The 17,009-nt window shown below is 39.9% G+C and overlaps 1 protein-coding gene across 15 annotated transcripts in view; it reads right to left on the bottom strand.

Moving 5' to 3' along the window:
* ppfibp2b (PPFIA binding protein 2b) overlaps positions 1-17,009 on the bottom strand; it is a 93,960-nt gene that overhangs the window by 18,234 nt on the left and 58,717 nt on the right. For 7 of the 15 annotated variants that reach the window (XM_061772723.1, XM_061772717.1, XM_061772715.1 and 4 more), the window contains 17 exons: positions 16,917-17,009; positions 16,064-16,156; positions 14,394-14,505; positions 14,168-14,200; positions 13,364-13,425; positions 13,195-13,270; positions 9,955-10,037; positions 9,506-9,573; positions 9,357-9,419; positions 9,175-9,235; positions 8,955-9,002; positions 6,727-6,889; positions 6,181-6,213; positions 5,091-5,123; positions 4,455-4,590; positions 4,205-4,324; positions 20-170 (listed from right to left, as the gene is read on the bottom strand). In XM_061772723.1, coding sequence (XP_061628707.1) covers positions 20-170; positions 4,205-4,324; positions 4,455-4,590; positions 5,091-5,123; positions 6,181-6,213; positions 6,727-6,889; positions 8,955-9,002; positions 9,175-9,235; positions 9,357-9,419; positions 9,506-9,573; positions 9,955-10,037; positions 13,195-13,270; positions 13,364-13,425; positions 14,168-14,200; positions 14,394-14,505; positions 16,064-16,156; positions 16,917-17,009 — 1,428 coding nt within the window. The remainder of the gene's footprint in view (positions 1-19; positions 171-4,204; positions 4,325-4,454; positions 4,591-5,090; positions 5,124-6,180; positions 6,214-6,726; positions 6,890-8,954; positions 9,003-9,174; positions 9,236-9,356; positions 9,420-9,505; positions 9,574-9,954; positions 10,038-13,194; positions 13,271-13,363; positions 13,426-14,167; positions 14,201-14,393; positions 14,506-16,063; positions 16,157-16,916) is intronic. The other 8 variants (XM_061772722.1, XM_061772728.1, XM_061772731.1 and 5 more) reach the window with 5 other exon arrangements.

The raw sequence follows: 17,009 nt of genomic DNA, 5'->3' as shown, positions 1-17,009 counted from the left end.
TGTGTGTGTGTGCGCATACCTTTTCTAGATCCTGTGCGTTGGCTGACATTAGACTTTGACCACTGGTGACCCACTGTTGAGCCAAGATGGCGTATTGGCCGAGTCCGATGTCCTCAAGCCATTCACACACCTGCTCTGTGCTCCACTTGGAAAAAGGCATCTTCAGGTCTCTAATATTCAAATGGAATCAACATTTTAATTGAATAACGTATCATGGGGCGACTGAATTAACTGGATGCTCCTGGAGAACATAAGCCAATAGATAGCTACAGTTTACACATTTCCTTAGTCAGGTGAGAGAATTCTCACATCACGTAGCCTGCTGCAGCTTCCACCCTACAATCTTAAAAACAGGAGGGAAAACATACCACATCCATTCTTATATTACAAAACAAAAATACACACACACACATATATATATATATATATATATATATATACACATATATATATATATATACATACATATATACATATATATATATATATATATATATATATACATACATATATACATATATATATATATATATACATGACATATACTGTGACAAATAGTTTGTCGAAAAGTAGTATAATAAAAAAAAAAAAAAGTTTTTTCCCCGAACAAGAATAATTCTTACTTTGGCCATAATCATAAAGCCCTAATACACGTGTGTGTGTGTGTATATATATATATATATATATATATATATATATATATATATATATATATTTATTTTTTTTTTAACCCTCACACATACACAAACACATGGTGGGTCAGAAAGGATGCGTCCGTATTGAAATACAATTAGTCACAATCAAGTGTGGAAAACAACATTCGTCAGTGATGCATTTCTGAAGGCGTTGATGGAAGTTGGCTTCCACTCTCTCCAACATTGCTCTATTGATTTGGTTTGTGGTCTTGTTTAGTCTGTGTTAATGTGACCTCTGAGCATAACAAATAACTTGCCACATGCCTATCCGACGTGTGGTTTCAGTAGGAGGGAGCGAGGGTTCACACAACCAGAGCATCGATGGCCGTTCTTCGTCCTCTTTTCGGTGACCACCTCATTTTGAGGTTTGCTGACACTCCTTTGCCCCCTGATTTGTAAAATTTTTGTCGACGCCTTCAGAAATGCATGAATAAAAACGGACTGTAGGGTTGGGCATCGAGAATCGATTGGAACCGGGAAAAATGTTCCGGTTCTCCGGGACTCGTTCTAATTTAATAATTTCTGTTCCCAGTTTCGTCCACCGACCCCAAAGAAGAAGTGTCGAAAACCAACGAAGAAGAACGCGCACTAAGACGTGCTTGTGCCCAACGGTGGCGGCGGCAAACAAAAATGTGTCTTAACTTTGTTCAAATTAATGACCAGTCGCCTCAGTGTAACACTTGGAATAAGATTATATTGTGCAAAGGAGGCTTTCACCTTGTGTAGCATCTGACGTGCTCCGAGCCTCAGCCTATACCGCGCGGATCTTCCGTGAAGTCAACTTTCAGTGAATTGGGTGAGTGAAACAATAAAATACGTCCATGCCAACACTGAGACAGCTAACAAGGTAAGCGGTTGGTTGCACTGGTGCAAACGGCGTGCGCGTGCTCACTGGTATAATGGTACGTCAGAGTTGATGTCATAAGGAATGCTACTGTTTGGTAGTTCGAGATAGCAGTACGCAGTATGGTTAGGGTGTGTGTGTGTGTGTGAGATATGTGTGTGTGATGTGTGTGTGAGATGAGTGTGTGAGTGTGTGTGTTGCTGTGTGGTGAGTGTGTGTGTGAATGAGTCGTCATGTGTGTGTATGTGGTGTGTGTGTAGGTGTAGAGGGTCTGTGAGTGTATGTGTGTGGTGTGAGTGGTGATGTGTGTATGTATGAGTGGAGTAAGTGTGTAGTGTGCTGTTGTGATATGTGTGTGTGTGTGTAGTGTGTGGGAGTGTGGGTGAGTGATATGTGAGTGTGTGTAGTTGTGTGTATATGTGTGATGTATATGATGTGTGTGGTGTGTGTATAGTGTGTGTGTGTCTGTGGTGTATGTACTGTGTGGACTGTACTACTCTGAGTGTATGTCTGTAGAGTGTGAATATGACTGTAGGTGTGTCGTGAGTGGTTCAGTGTGTGATGGTCTCGACTAAGTCGTAGTGACTGATACTCTAGTATATGCAGATGTGTGCTGATATACATAACAGATAGAACTAGAGACATACAAAAAGTATGTTCATCATTCACACAGAGACTAATACAGACAACACAGTTACATTATTTTTATATATACATATACATACACACATGACATATACTGTGACATATAGTTTGTCGAAAAGTAGTGTAATAAAAATAAAGTTTTTTCCCCGAACAAGAATAATTCTTACTTTGGCCATAATCATAAAGCCCTAATACACACACATGTATATATATATATAAATATAAATATATATATAATTTTTAAAATTAATTAATTTATTTATTTTTCTCACACATACACAAACACACGGTGGGTCAGAAAGGATGTGTCCGTATTGTAATACCATTAGTCACAATCAAGTGTGGAAAACAACATTCGTCATGTGGTGTCCATTTTCAGTGATGCATTTCTGAAGGCGTTGATGGAAGTTGGCTTGCACTCTCTCCAATATTGCTCTATTGATTTGGTCTGTGGTCTTGTTTGGTCTGTGTTAATGTGACCTCTGAGCATAACAAATAACTTGCCACATGCCTATCCGACGTGTGGTTTCAGTAGGAGGGAGCGAGGGTTCACACAACCAGAGCATTGATGGCCATTCTTCGTCCTCTTTTCGGTGACCACCTCATTTTGAGGTTTGCTGACACTTTTTGGCCCCCTTGGCCCCCTGATTTGTAAATTTTTTGTCGACGCCTTCAGAAATGCATTAATAAAAACGGACAGTAGGGTTGGGCATCGAGAATTGAGAAACGATTGGAACCGGGAAAAATTTTCCGGTTCTCCGGGACTCGTTCAAATTTAATAATTTCGGTTCCCAGTTTCGTCCACCGACCCCAAAGAAGTGGCGAAAACCAACCAAGAAGAACGCGCACGAAGACGTGCTTGTGCCCAACGGTGGCGGCGGCAAACAAAAATGTGTCTTAACTTTGTTCAAATTAATGACCAGTCGCCTCAGTGTAACACTTGGAATAAGATTATATTGTGCAAAGGAGGCTTTCACCTTGTGTAGCATCTGACGTGCTCCGAGCCTCAGCCTATACCGCGCGGATCTTCCGTGAAGTCAACTTTCAGTGAATTGGGTGAGTGAAACAATAAAATTCGTCCATGCCAACACTGAGACAGCTAACAAGGTAAGCGGTTGGTTGCACTTTTGCACTGATGGTTTTTAGCGTTTATTTCAGTCTTCAAACCAACGTAAGCGCAGATGACAGAAAAAAAAAGGTTAACATTGAGGTAAAACTTCACCGTAGCAACTTTACATTACAATGAATTGGGACACAGTATCACAAACACTAACCGTGTGCCTCATCGGTGGGTAAGTAATGGAATCAACGTTTTATAACATTTGGTTCCATCCATTAAAATAAAATTTAAAAAAAAAATAAAAATAAAAAAATCACTGGTGCCATGTGAAGTTACTTTTCGCGCCAAAATGCTGAGTATCCTTCAAAATAAAAGGCTACAAGTTTAAAACAGGAAGTCAAGTTAAAACTTGCACATATAAACAATTTGATGTAATAAAACGGTCCCAAATAACGATTTTAACAATGGTATATTTAACTTTTAGCTGAAACATTAATGAATAAATATTAATTCAATTGAGTTAGTTCCACACAAATTGCCTTTTACTTTATATTGATACTGGTTACAAAGAACCCCGAGTCAAATGTTCATTTTAGTCGACGCAGCGGGCTGCTAAGAGAATGGATGTTCATAATTTGGACACCTTTTATTTAAACCATGCAAAGTTGTTGTTGACCCAGCCGCCTAAAATAATTGGAATTGAGAATCCTTTGGAACCGGAATCAAAATAAGGAACCGGAGTTGCTCAAATTCAAACGATGCCCAACCCTAACCATATGATACCACCATATGATAGATGTTTTCCCCACACTTAATTGTGTCAAATGCTTTTTCAATATGAACACATTGATGTCAAAAATTGTTTTCAGTATTTCGAAAACGTCTGTCCTTTGTCCCTCACCCTGTGTATATACTGTATCAATGGACATACAGTATCTTCAAATAGTATGTGTTTTGTACCGTATGTTTCCAGAACGTGCAAGTCTTGGTCCAGCTGTGGCTCTGGTGGTTCCCCTCTTGAAATCGCCAAGCTCGGGGTCATGTATCTGGATTGGACTACCTGACTGACTACGACGAATCCTGTAAACAGCAAATGCAACCCCCCAAAATGAATGACGTTTACATGAACACAAGGAATGGAAACATTCAAAGACATCTCGAAAAAAATGTGGTAGAAAATGTGGTATTTTAATGCCATGACGGTACTTACAATCCCCAGAGCTTTTTTATGCCTCTTTGACTTTTCCTGTTTTCTGGTGACATAGGAGAGTGCTGACCAGAGTCCATTCCAGAGGACAGAGGGGACTGGTTTGACAATATAGACTCTTCTAGCTGCTCTGAACATTCTATCAGACAAGACAGAGCAAGCAAAACATTTATTAGGCTGCTTGTGTCCTACACAGTTAGTCTATTACAATCATAATCAGCACATTTTGGAAGTCTTTTTTTTTTTTTTTTTTTGCTGTCATCCAGCCATTTTCTACTGCTTATTATTTGAGGGTCACAGGCAAACTGGAGAATATCCAGAATGACTGTGGGCGAAAGGCAACCTAAACCCTGTATTGGTTACCAGTCAATCGCAGGGCACATTGCAACAGACAACCATTCATATACAGTACATGCACAACTGTAGTCACTGAGCAAGAATTGGTCCCATATTGGCTGCATGAACATCTATAATACCATGGAGGCTTTTTGCAGTAATATTGACAACATGCACTGGTCACCTATTAAAAGATGGCAACAGAAGTACACAATTGATAGTTTATGATGAAATGAAAAGCAAGGGTTATGTGCTTGTTTCCTTGACTAATAGTGGTACACAGATTAATTATGTAATACCCACCAGTATAATAAAGATTGTACTTTCCCGGAGATCCTGAGCCAGGTTAGTAAAAAGTGAGAAGAAAACAAAAGCAGGCATTAGTCACACCCCAAAACCTCATATGTTGACTGTAGAAACAAAGAAACCAGTGAGCCTTAGGCAGGTGCAATGCTGCTAACTTGCTAAAATGCCTCACGAAGTTTGTAATGAATATTTATTCAGCAGACACGAGTGAATTCATTGTTATCTTTGAACAAGTCTGTCCACAATAGGTATGTTCACGTAAGAACAGGACAATCTAGAATAACGAGGGCATGCCACACCTGTAGCGACCGTACAGTGTTTGTCCGCTACATCATCTTAACAGCCTAAAACATGAGTTTAACAAGGGAGGTGCTATAATAAACTTCAGCAGGTTTAATTATCTTAATACCTCCTAAAATGTATGTAACTGGAAGAATAACTGGTAGAAAGTCATTCAAACTGCTCTAAGTGCTAGAGGACTCTGCATCTTTTTGCACAATTGTAAAAAAAAAATATATATAATTTGTACCGGCATTACCATACAACTAGCAACCCTTTATGGCTCAGTGATTGTTTTTGTTTTTTTTTTGTCAATGTCTTGATGTCTCCAAAGTGTTCTCTGTCAATTGACTGTCTGTTGTTGTACTAGAGCGGCTCCAACTACCGGACACAAATTCCTTGTGTGCTTTTTGGACATACTTGGCAAATAAAGATGATTCTGATTCTGATTTGTTGCTTTTTATTCCTCAACCTGATCCGGCCTCACACTTCTGCACACATCGTAACATATGAGGCATGGAGAGCGAGCGGGATGTCAGGTCGCATTGCTTGTTTGTTTACTTCGGATACTTGACCTAAGATGAAGTCCACATATCTTTAACCCTGTGATAAACCTCACGCTTCGGGCTCAGCTTTGGTGAAAAAGAGTCTGGTATTTTTTCTAATGAGCTTCCTAACACAAACTGTAGCCTTGAGCCTTTGAGCATTGAATGTATCTTCCACAAATAACAGATACAGTATGAACTAGATTTTGCTTTTACTTTTAATGAAGATAGATTTCTGGTATAGCGAATTCAGCATACAGTACCTAAAACGGGAGCACTGGCACTCCTGAAGCGAACTGCAGCCAGATAAATAAAAAAAGAAAAAAAAAAAGGAAAAGGAAAAATCCAGCAGCAAAGCAGACAGAAGGATGAGAAAGAGCACAAAAGAAGAAAGCAGTTGAAGCCACAGGTAGGTGACAGAGTTGTTCAGTCAAATGTTATCTGCATTTAGACCTAAGTGGTATGTAATATTTAATAATTGATTGATCAATGTTTGCTTCAGTGTAGTCGCTGCCAATTGCTGACGCCATTCTTTACCTGAATTTTGCAAGTTGTTCAAGGTGTTCAGAAAATGTAAAAACTGTGATATCAGAAATGGGTCACTTAAAAATACAGTTAAAAAAAAAAAAAAAAAAAAAAGGGGCAGGCGGTATAGCCACTGAATGGGGATGGGGCACCCACTTAGGATTTGATTCATTGCCATTCTAGTTTACTGTATATTGTAAAAGAATTGATTATATTATCCAAAGTCAAAAGTCGCTAAAGAGGAGAACGACAGATTGAATAAACTAAAAGATGAAGAAACTCACTTAGACTGTAGTCCTGGTCATGGCTAGAGACAAGCGAGAGCCTTACAGGAGATAAATATTCGTCTTCTCTTTCACTGTCCCCATTCTTCTTGGTCCTGAGCTCACCTTTTCGATTCAGCTTTCCTGGCAACGTCTGGTACTTGTTCAGCTCCATGTGGGGATTCTGCCAAAGATAAATGCTTTTTAATAGAAGGCTCAGAAGCTTGTGAAATTAACTGTCACATCATCAATAGTGTTAGCCACAGATAGATGTAAGTTTCAGTTTGATGTGTGGTTAGCGTGCTCATATGCTAATTCAGATTACTGTAAATATACACTTCATTGCCAAAAGTATTCGCTCACCTGCCTTGACTCACATATGAACTTTAATGATTTGATCCGTTTCTAATCAACAGGGTTTAATGTGATGTTGGTCCGCCCATTGCAGCTACAACAGCTTCAACTCTTCTGGGAAGGCTGTCCACAAGATTCAGTTGCTCTAATTCATCCAAAAGTGATCTATAGCACTCTGTGTAGGCCAGTGAAGTTTACCCACACCAAACTCTCTCATTCATGTCTTTATGGACCTTGCTTTGTGCACTGGTGCACAGCCATGTTAGAAATAGAAAACCTGTTCCCACAAAGTTGGGCGCATGGAATTGTCCAAAATATTGGCTCCTTAGTTCCAGTGAAAAGAACTCTGAAGGATTCAGCATACCGACAGCTTTTGGACAATTCATTGCTCCCAACATTGTGGGACTAGTTTGGGGATGCCCCCTTCCTGTTCCAACATGACTGTGCACCACTACACAAAGCAAGGTCCATAAAGACATGGATGAGAGAGTTTGGTGTGGATAAACATGACTGGCCTGCACAGAGTCATAACCTCAACCCGATAGAAGACTTTTGGATGAATTAGAGCGGAGACTGAGAGCCAGGCCTTCTTGGCCAACAACAGTGTGTGTGACCTCACAAAGGCACTTCTGGAAGAATGGTCAAAAAGTCCCATAAACACACTCCTAAACCTTGTGGACAGCCTTCCCACAAGAGTTGAAGCGGTTATAGCTGAAAAGGGTGGACCAATGTCATCTTGAACCCTACGGATTAAGAATGGGATTGCACTTAAATTCATATGTGAGTCAACACAGGTGAGTGAATACTTTTGGCAATATAATTAGTGTATCTCAAGCGTTTGTTCGCCTTTGGTCAGCGCACAACACATCCCATTTGATCATGACGATTTGATGTTGTACTTTGTTCTGTTGCATAACAGGAGGGTACATGTGGGATGCTGCATCAAAGTCATGCGGAAATAACAGGAGAAAGGCCAACTGAAAAGAAAGAGCTGGGAGGCAGCCATAATGCTAAACAATTCTGACAGCTACTTCATGTGCCCCTATGTGTGAGTGTAACGTCATAAACAAGATCATACACTGTACCATTATGTACAAAGAGAATTCCCCATTGGTGTGTTAAATGGAAAAAATATAAATATTAGGTAAAAATTTAGACTATTGAAGTATGTGACCTCAGCATGACGCTGTGAGCCCATATGCAATATGAAACCCCTTAATTCATCAGTTTAGTTCCGCCTAATTCCTAATGGTCAAATTTCCCAATTGTATTTCTCTTCCAAAATGGCAGTGCCCCAATGCACAAAGCAAAGTTTAATAGTAAGGTTAGAGGAGTTTGGTGTGAAAGACCTCGACTGGCCTTTGCATTTCCTGTACTGTAGGTGTAATATCCAGTTGTTGAAATACTTTTGCCCATGTAGTTCACATATTAGTTTTATTTTTCAGAAACTAAATTGAGGACAAGACTTCAGTGGGCTCCTGGAGCAATCCCATACTATTTATTTAGCAATTTTGCATTTTATTCGCAACAACAGCAGTCGGTTCATAAGTGGTGCCAACTAAAAGTCTTGCAAAAGCTAATAGTTCTTTGCATAGCAAAAATATATAAATGGGGAAAAAAAAAAAAAAAAATTTAAATTCTAGAACCCAAGCTCAAGAAACTTAAATGTGAACCCTATGTGACCTTATGTAGTACATCATGTGTCCTGGAGTATTCTTGCACAATAAATGCAGGCATAAGTTGCAAAGAAAACAGAAAAATGCACCTTTTTCAAAAAATGGAAAACAAATACTGTGTGTAGAACTTTTTGTGTTATGCAATGAACAAATGTACATTCTGTGTTTGTTTATAAAGCAGCATGTTAGATTGTGTTATGCAATGCAGGAGATCAGTACCTCTCTCCCTATGTCTGATTCACTTTCATCTGGCAGGATCTCTACAGGCTACCGCCCACACAGATACACAGCCACACACACATGCAAGCATCAAGAACAAATTCAGTTAGCATGTTAAAAAGAAGCATACGTGTAAGTACAATAATGCTTTGTATTGATTAGTTCAATTAGGTAGCAGCAGTATAGCAGCCAAACACAAATAGTAATAAATTGGGAAAACCTTTTGTAAAGATCTGCTCTGCAATTCCTCAAGACTGCTAGACTGTAACCTGCGCTGATGCCTGAAAAAAAAAAAAAAAAAAAAACCTTATCATCGTTCCAACCGCATTGATTACATTTACTTATCAGTTGCTCTTCTATGTTTACATGCTATCAATGGCAAGTCAATCAGTGAATGCTTACCATAATCCATTTAAGAAGCTTGTATCACCAGTAGAACGTGATACGTCCATAGAGTTATGAAAACTAAAATAAATGGCACACAAAAGTTGGGATCCATAGTACATAGCCAGATGTGCAATATCCTAATGTGTGTTCTGTTTATACTATACCATGAATCAAGTTCTCTCTGATAAGGTGATGAGGATAACATAAGGGGGGAAGATCCTCTTGATGACATCTATGGAAAAACAAAATAAATTGTCATTCTTTATGAAATATTCATCTACTTTCTATACCAATTATCGTGTTCAGTGTTACAACAGGAACAAGAGTCTATCCCAGCTGACTAACGGTGAAATTTGGACTACAATGTGTACCGGTTGACAGTCAATCATAAGGTCATTGTGAGAAATGCAGTCAGAAGAAATTGATCCCTTGCCAGCTGCACTGAAGTCAGTAACATGAATCATGACACGAGCAACCTTGACCACGTCATAAAATGTTTTTTTCCCTCCCCAATAAAATAACATTATTCAATTTAAAAAAAGAAAAAGTGTGATGAAATACAAAGCACTGTAAACATTTTAAATTGGTTATAATGGATGCTGTGTGACCTTACCTCAGACCTGTAGATATCACAGTAGGCTTTGTGTGTGATGGCTCTGACTGTCAAACTGCCAGACAGCTCCTCTTCACTGCTTCCTGGAAAATAGAAAAATGGATACAGAAAGGAGAAAAGAATACTTTAACACATGAAAGTTATCGCTGTCGTCGTGCGGAAAACTCGTATCTCCAAAACCATCAGTTTTCAGGAAACCCCCCAAAAAACGAGCCATTAACATTGCATCGTGAAAGAGCACAATCCATTTTCCACACTTGTTTGCCCAATCAATTGTTAAAAATAAATAAATATATATTATAAATAAATAATAAATACAAATTACCATAATTTCTCGTGTATAATGCGCACCCATGTATAATACGCACCCCCAAAGTTGACCTCAAAATTCTGGAAAACCCTTCTATGTATAATGCATTTTTACAGAGCATGATTTTGCTTCTACCCATATGATCAAAACAAAGTATTATCTGTATTTTGTTAGTTTTTTCAAATAATTATTCTGAAATTAAGCACTTTATTTGAACACTTTATTTTTATTTACTTGCTCTTATTTTGAAATCCACAGCCCTACCTTTATTTAGTAAATGAGAAAACAGAGTTGTGCTCATACGTTTGATTAACCAGGCAGAATTTGATGGGTACAATTCTTGAAAGACAACATGAAGGGCCAGGCGAAACACATTTAATTGTATTTAAATGGGTTTCAAATTAAACTGTCAAGCATTTCAGAAAAGCATTATCATTAAACAAAACATAACCAGGCGGCATGGTGGCCGACTGGTTCGAGGGTCTGACTCACAGTTCTGAGGATCGGGCTTCAATCCCCGGCCCCGCCTGTGTGGAGTTTGCATGTTCTCCCCGTGCCTGCGTGGGTTTCCTCCCACATCCCAAAAACATGCATGGTAGGTTAATTGACAACTCTAAATTGCCCGTAGGTGTGAATGTGAGTGCGAATGGTTGTTTGTTTGTATGTGCCGTGCGATTGGCTGGCAACCAGTTCAGGGTGTACCCCGCCTCCTGCCCGATGATAGCTGGGTTAGGCTCCAGCACGCCCGCGACCCTAGTGAGGAGAAGCGGCTCAGAAAATGGATGGATGGAAAACATAACCATAAAGAAATTAATGATAGTTGCTGTTCAGTCATCAGTCGTATTTAAAAAAAACAATATTTCACAAATTCTGCCAGGGTATGCAAACTTATGAGCACAACTGTACATATATGCAGTCACGTACCCCTGTCATATTGGAATTAAAGTGTAGGCTATACCTTTCTCATAACCTCTAAGTGGTGGTGGCATATTAGAATGAAAGTGTACACCTCTCTCATAACCTCTAGATGGCGGCATACATTTATAAAATGTGAAAAAAAAAAAAAAAATTTCCCCCTATACCCATGTATAATATATACTATTGGGGGGGGGAAATGCGCATTATACACGAGAAATTATGATACATACCCACATGGGGACTGACTAACAGTATTTATTAGGGCTGCACAATTCTGAAAAAATATGATATTGCGATGTTGTTGTTGATGTTAAAAAATACAGGATAACATACTCATAATGTAAATACCAGCACATATTACTCTTTTTCCCTCTGTAAAAACTATGCTAAGTAGAGCACAAAAGTATACAGTCATTTGTATGACGTTACGTTTAAATGCACTGGAGTATTGAGCAATAGTCCAGCTAGACAAAGTTCAAACCATTTCTTTTCATGCCCTGTAGTCATTAGCACATTCCTAACACTATTCATGTGTTTTTAATCAATCTTTTATTTTACACCCATTTTACACATGCATTAGCATTTCTATATCAATAATGCTGTGTCTCTCCCCTCTTCCCCCAAGTGTAACCTGTTGTGACATGCATGTTCGTCAAATTCTGAAGAGATAAAATGCAGGCGTGTAATTGTTTCGTGCGTTATCATTAATAGTTATGGGGAAAAAAAGTATATAACACACTGGGCCGTGGGAGTTAGCTGTGGCGCAGAGGGGCTGCCCCCCTTTTCCCCGGGGTCTTCCAGCCGGTCGGGCTGGGCCTGCAAGAGTCTCGCCCCATAGTTCACATTTTTTTTTAACTCACACTGTAGATATTTCGCACAATGGGCACATTCACATCTCATTTAGGGTCCCCTGGGGGGCTGACGCGAGACATGATGATGCTGCCGCCGGGCCGGGTCCTGGCAAATCTTTGCTGTTCTCTCATCCGATGGCTCCCTTCTCTGCCTGGCCAGTCCTCCAGTTTTAATACATCATACACCCATCAGTGGGGGGAAGACAGTGTTGGGCTAGGGAGGAACATTGGCCAGGTGTTCTGGCACTCCGGCCTGCTCTCTGATGCCCCATGCCTTTCCCTACGCAGATTTTTAATGCACCACATACATTCGCACATCCTTTGGGGAGCTGGTTGGCCTGGGTGTGGGTCAAAAGGCATACAGATTCACCATCCGGTATGGCCATGCAGCTGAACAGGACATGTTAAAAATAAATAAATAAAAATATCAATACACCAACATGCGGCACGGTGGACGACTGGTTAGAGCGTCAGCCTCACAGTTCTGAGGACCGGGGTTCAATCCCCGGCCCCGCCTGTGTGGAGTTTGCATGTTCTCCCCGTGCCTGCGTGGGTTTTCTCCGGGCACTCCGGTTTCCTCCCACTTCCCAAAAACATGCATGGTAGGGCGTCTTATTACGTCATCCTTGTGCCTCCGGGATGAAGAATCAATTTGCACTTAATCCAACTGTTACATTAGAGTAACAGTCATTTGTATTATTTGTGGGTTTTCTCCGGGCACTCCAGTTTCCTCCCACATCCCAAAAAATGCATGAATTGGAGACTCTAAATTGCCCGTAGGTGTGAATGTGTGTGCGAATGGTTGTTTGTTTGTATGTGCCCTGCGATTGGCTGGCAACCAGTTCAGGGTGTACCCCGCCTCCTCCCCGATGATAGCTGGGATAGGCTCCAGCACGCCCGTGACCCTAGTGAGGAGAAGCGGCTCAGAAAATGGATGGATGGATGAATACACCAACATTGTGCAGGACCCTGCAATGTGACTATAGCACACACATACAGTGCAATGATGATGCTCAATCAATGTATTGTGCAACCCTAGTATCAATTTGTAAGAAAAAAGAAATTGTGAAATTTACCAAATTTGGAAATCGAATGTTTTGTCTCTCAGAAGTCAGTCAAACACAAACTGTATTTCAGCAAATTGAAGGATGAAATTCTTACCATGCGTGAGCGCCATGAACTCTTTGATCTTTCGATACTGGCCAAGCAGATTTGTCAGCTCTTCTATACGACGTGTCTGTTCATGCAAACCAGGTGGAATTTTGAATAATCAAAAGATGTAACAGTAATTATGATACATCTGTCAAACCGTAAAAATCAGTTTTACTACCTTTTCATCATTTGAAGCTAAAAGAGACTCCATCCCCGCCTTCAGTCTCTGGTATTCGTGGTCTGAAAACATGAGCCATGCAACATAATTTTATACAGCCAAGCTTGTGTCAAGTTCATTTAGAGCATCTGATGAGTGGTTGACGGGATGATATTTGTGAGAGACATGACAACCATACTAATATGACTCAACAAACAAAATAAATGCATGCTGACAGGAAGCACAAGTACCTGTCTTTTGAGACAAAAATGAGTTCACTTGCTTTAAAAAAAATAAAACACACGCAGGTAGCAATCGTGTTAGGTGATGTCATGCAGTCTATACAGGACTAAGATGAAATCAAACCTTTGCCTTTAATAGTCTTTTAAACTTGACCTCTAATATCAAGCATTAAGTCTGACTTGCAGATTCACACAACCAGCCACAGCATTATGACCACTCGCACAACAGAATGACATCCAACACAAGAGCTGTATCAAATATACCTTTACAAAGGCATAATTTCAAACCAACTACAACTGTAATATTCAATTCTACTTTCTAATCCTTATGAAACTGTGACTAAACGTGATAATAACAATAAAATTACAAGCGTAATGTGTTATACTGAAATCGACACTCAACTGGTGGAGAATTGTCACAGTGAAAGTTTAGTATCAGGGTTTCTAAACGTCGCTCATTATGGATAATCAGTCTAACTGTGAATACAGCACTCAGAATTGACAACCAGGAAACTGAAATTCTGTTGGTACAGGAAAATGAGCTGAATGGAAAATGAGATCCATGTCAAAAGAACTGCCTTACATTTGTTTATCAGCTGTTTGATATACACCTCCTCTACACCAGAGGGCAGCATCCAGTCAAGAAGTCAAGCATAGAGCAAAGGAGGGCAAAGTTGTTAAAATGTTCCGTTAGTTGAAATACGAGTAATTCAAGTTGACAGACGTGCATTCACACACTCACACACATTTACAACATCCTCCCTCAACTGGAGATCTGATGTGACAGTCAGGCTGACATCAGCATGTACCTCTCTCTGCGTTGTGATTGGCTGCGCTGCCTCTGGCCAGAAGTTGGGTCTGCAGGCATTCGAACTCAGCATCTTTGGAGGCGAGGAGCTGCTGCAAGTCTGAGATTTCAGCCTGTGGAAGCGGTTGAGCAGAACAAATGCATGAAGTCAGTCTTCCACACCGTTAGGTACATACATGGACAAAACTGTTGGTACGCTTCCATTTAAGAAAGAAAAACCCACAATGGTCAGTCAACATCGTTTGAAACTGACTTAAGCAATAATATAAACACATTTAGTCCAAATTAACAAATGAAAATCAAGCATTGACTTATTTTTGTGGTCCAACAGAATGATTTTTTAAAAAAAAGACCATGCTACCCTGTGTCAAGAAGCTCAGCGCACACAGCAAAAAAACAAAAAACAAACAAAAAAAACAGACAGTAATCCGCGCTATTTCCAGACCTTCGTAGTTGTACGGTACTCTTGTTCATGCCATAATGGCAGGGTACTGAGATGCAACTTTTCGCCTCTTTAGGAATATCCAGGAGGTTTACCTTTGCCCAGAGCAGAGGTCAGCAACTAGTGTCCCGCGGGCCATGATACGCCCGCCGCCAGTTATATCTGGTCTGCCAGGCACGATAAGCTACAGGTACAGCTACAGCGCAATGGCGGGGGAAAAAGCCTGCTACAGCACTCACTTAACTCGTAACCTCGTTGCAGATGAGCGAAGTTGGCTTGTTATTTGTAAACGCAGGTAGGATGAACGCATACTTTTCTTTTCACTGTTCTTGATACTTCTCACAAAGATCAAAATGTTGCTCGATTTCGCTGTCCAAAATCACACGTTCATAGGATTTTAACGCGGTTGACAGGTATATTGACGTGATAAACTAAACTATAAACTACAGTCTGTAGCAAATTCATTTATTTTAAATGTATAAGTTATTTAAATGACATGTTTTTGTACATGATATAAAAGGATGACTGAGAAAAAGGTTTTTGTTTTAGTATGAAAAGCAGGGTTTGCCTGATGAAAATGTAATTGATTCCACTAATTTTCTCAAAAGATTGAACTATTAAGGGTACCATTGTTTTTGTCCGGGCCATTTTTATGTTTTTAATAATAATGTTTTTAATAACTATGTTGGACCACAAAAATATAGCAATCAAGTATTGATTAATTTGCAGTACATTGTTACTTTTCAGTTTTAAGTTTCGATTGTGTGATTTTCTTTTCTTTTTCTTTTCTTTTTTTAAATAAATGTACAGTACTCCCTCATACCTGTGTGTTTGCAATTTACAAAGTACTGTAGGGGTTTGCTGTGTCATTTCATAAGCAGCTTGAACACTATGAACGTTTGTATGCTGGTCACACCTTAATTTCCTGAGAAAGCCTCTGTGAAAAATGCTTATATAACATGGAATGAAGACTAAGCACCCGAAACCCGTGATTCTTAAAATTTTCACACCAAGAACCACCTAAAAAAAAAAATTTCAAAACTTATCAAGCATGGATTAAAAAGCAGCAAGAAAATGTTTATGTCGTAAAGCGATAAAAAGTACTTTTTAAATATTAGAAAAAAGAGGAAAAGCACATACGAGAGCACAGGATGTAGTCGGCAAGTTAGACTGAAAAGGGAACAGAGGGAAAAAAGCATGAAGAGCAGGAGCCAAAAAAGAGGAGGCACCTGTGCGCTGCGCCATCGCTCTTCGCACTGTTGCTTCTCCTGCTGTGTGTGCCCCACAGTCAGCTTGAGACTGGAGAGCTGAGTCATGAGCGACTGGTAACACACATGGAGACAGTAAGAGATAGAGAGCTAGAGGGATGGCGGGAGGAGGGGGATGAGAGCGAGAGAGAAAGACACACGCACACACAGGAAGTGGGTAATGATGGGGGAGATTTCAAGATGGAGAAAATAGTGAAGCAGAAAAAGTGGCAGCAGGCCGCATGGAGGGGCATATAGAAGACAGTAAGGAGAGAGGAGGGGAAGAAGGAAGCAATGTGAGCACAGAGGATGCAATGGCACTCAAAAAAATTTATTATGTGGGAGAGGGCTGATTGCACTTGTGGTTCAAGTTTGTTGCCCTCACTTTACTGCTTCAGCGTTTTTAGATCGTATTAACCATGTGTTTCTATGACATACTGAAAAGCTATGATGAGAAGTAGTGCAGACTTTTATAACTATCTACACTGCTGACCCCGGCTGACACTGTTTGGACAATGAATTCCAATAGCTCATTACAACAATACAGAAGGAATTTGAATCAAAACCGAAGCAGCAAAGTTATTGAGACACATTGCAGTCGCTGCCGAAGCGTTTGATCACAGTGTTATTTTCCATTTAGTTACGTTCTTTCTTCCAGAAACGGTTAATACAATGCATTTAGTTAAGTTTCAATTAGGGTATTATAACTCTTCATTGTGATATCCGGAGATATCCATTGTAGAATGTTATAATACGGATCTTAAAAATCGCTTGTGTTGTAGTTTCATATATTACAGTGCTCATGCAGTATTTGTGTATTATGCATGTACTGTACCTTGGTGACGCGAAGTTGCCTCTCATACTCTCCCTTCTCACTCTCCAGATCGTCCACTTTATTTTTGAGCTGCTTCACCTCTTGTAATAAATC

The sequence above is a fragment of the Phyllopteryx taeniolatus genome, chromosome 5 (assembly GCF_024500385.1).
Source record: "Phyllopteryx taeniolatus isolate TA_2022b chromosome 5, UOR_Ptae_1.2, whole genome shotgun sequence".
Lineage (NCBI taxonomy): Eukaryota > Metazoa > Chordata > Actinopteri > Syngnathiformes > Syngnathidae > Phyllopteryx > Phyllopteryx taeniolatus.
This window is presented reverse-complemented; position numbering and strand designations above follow the sequence as displayed.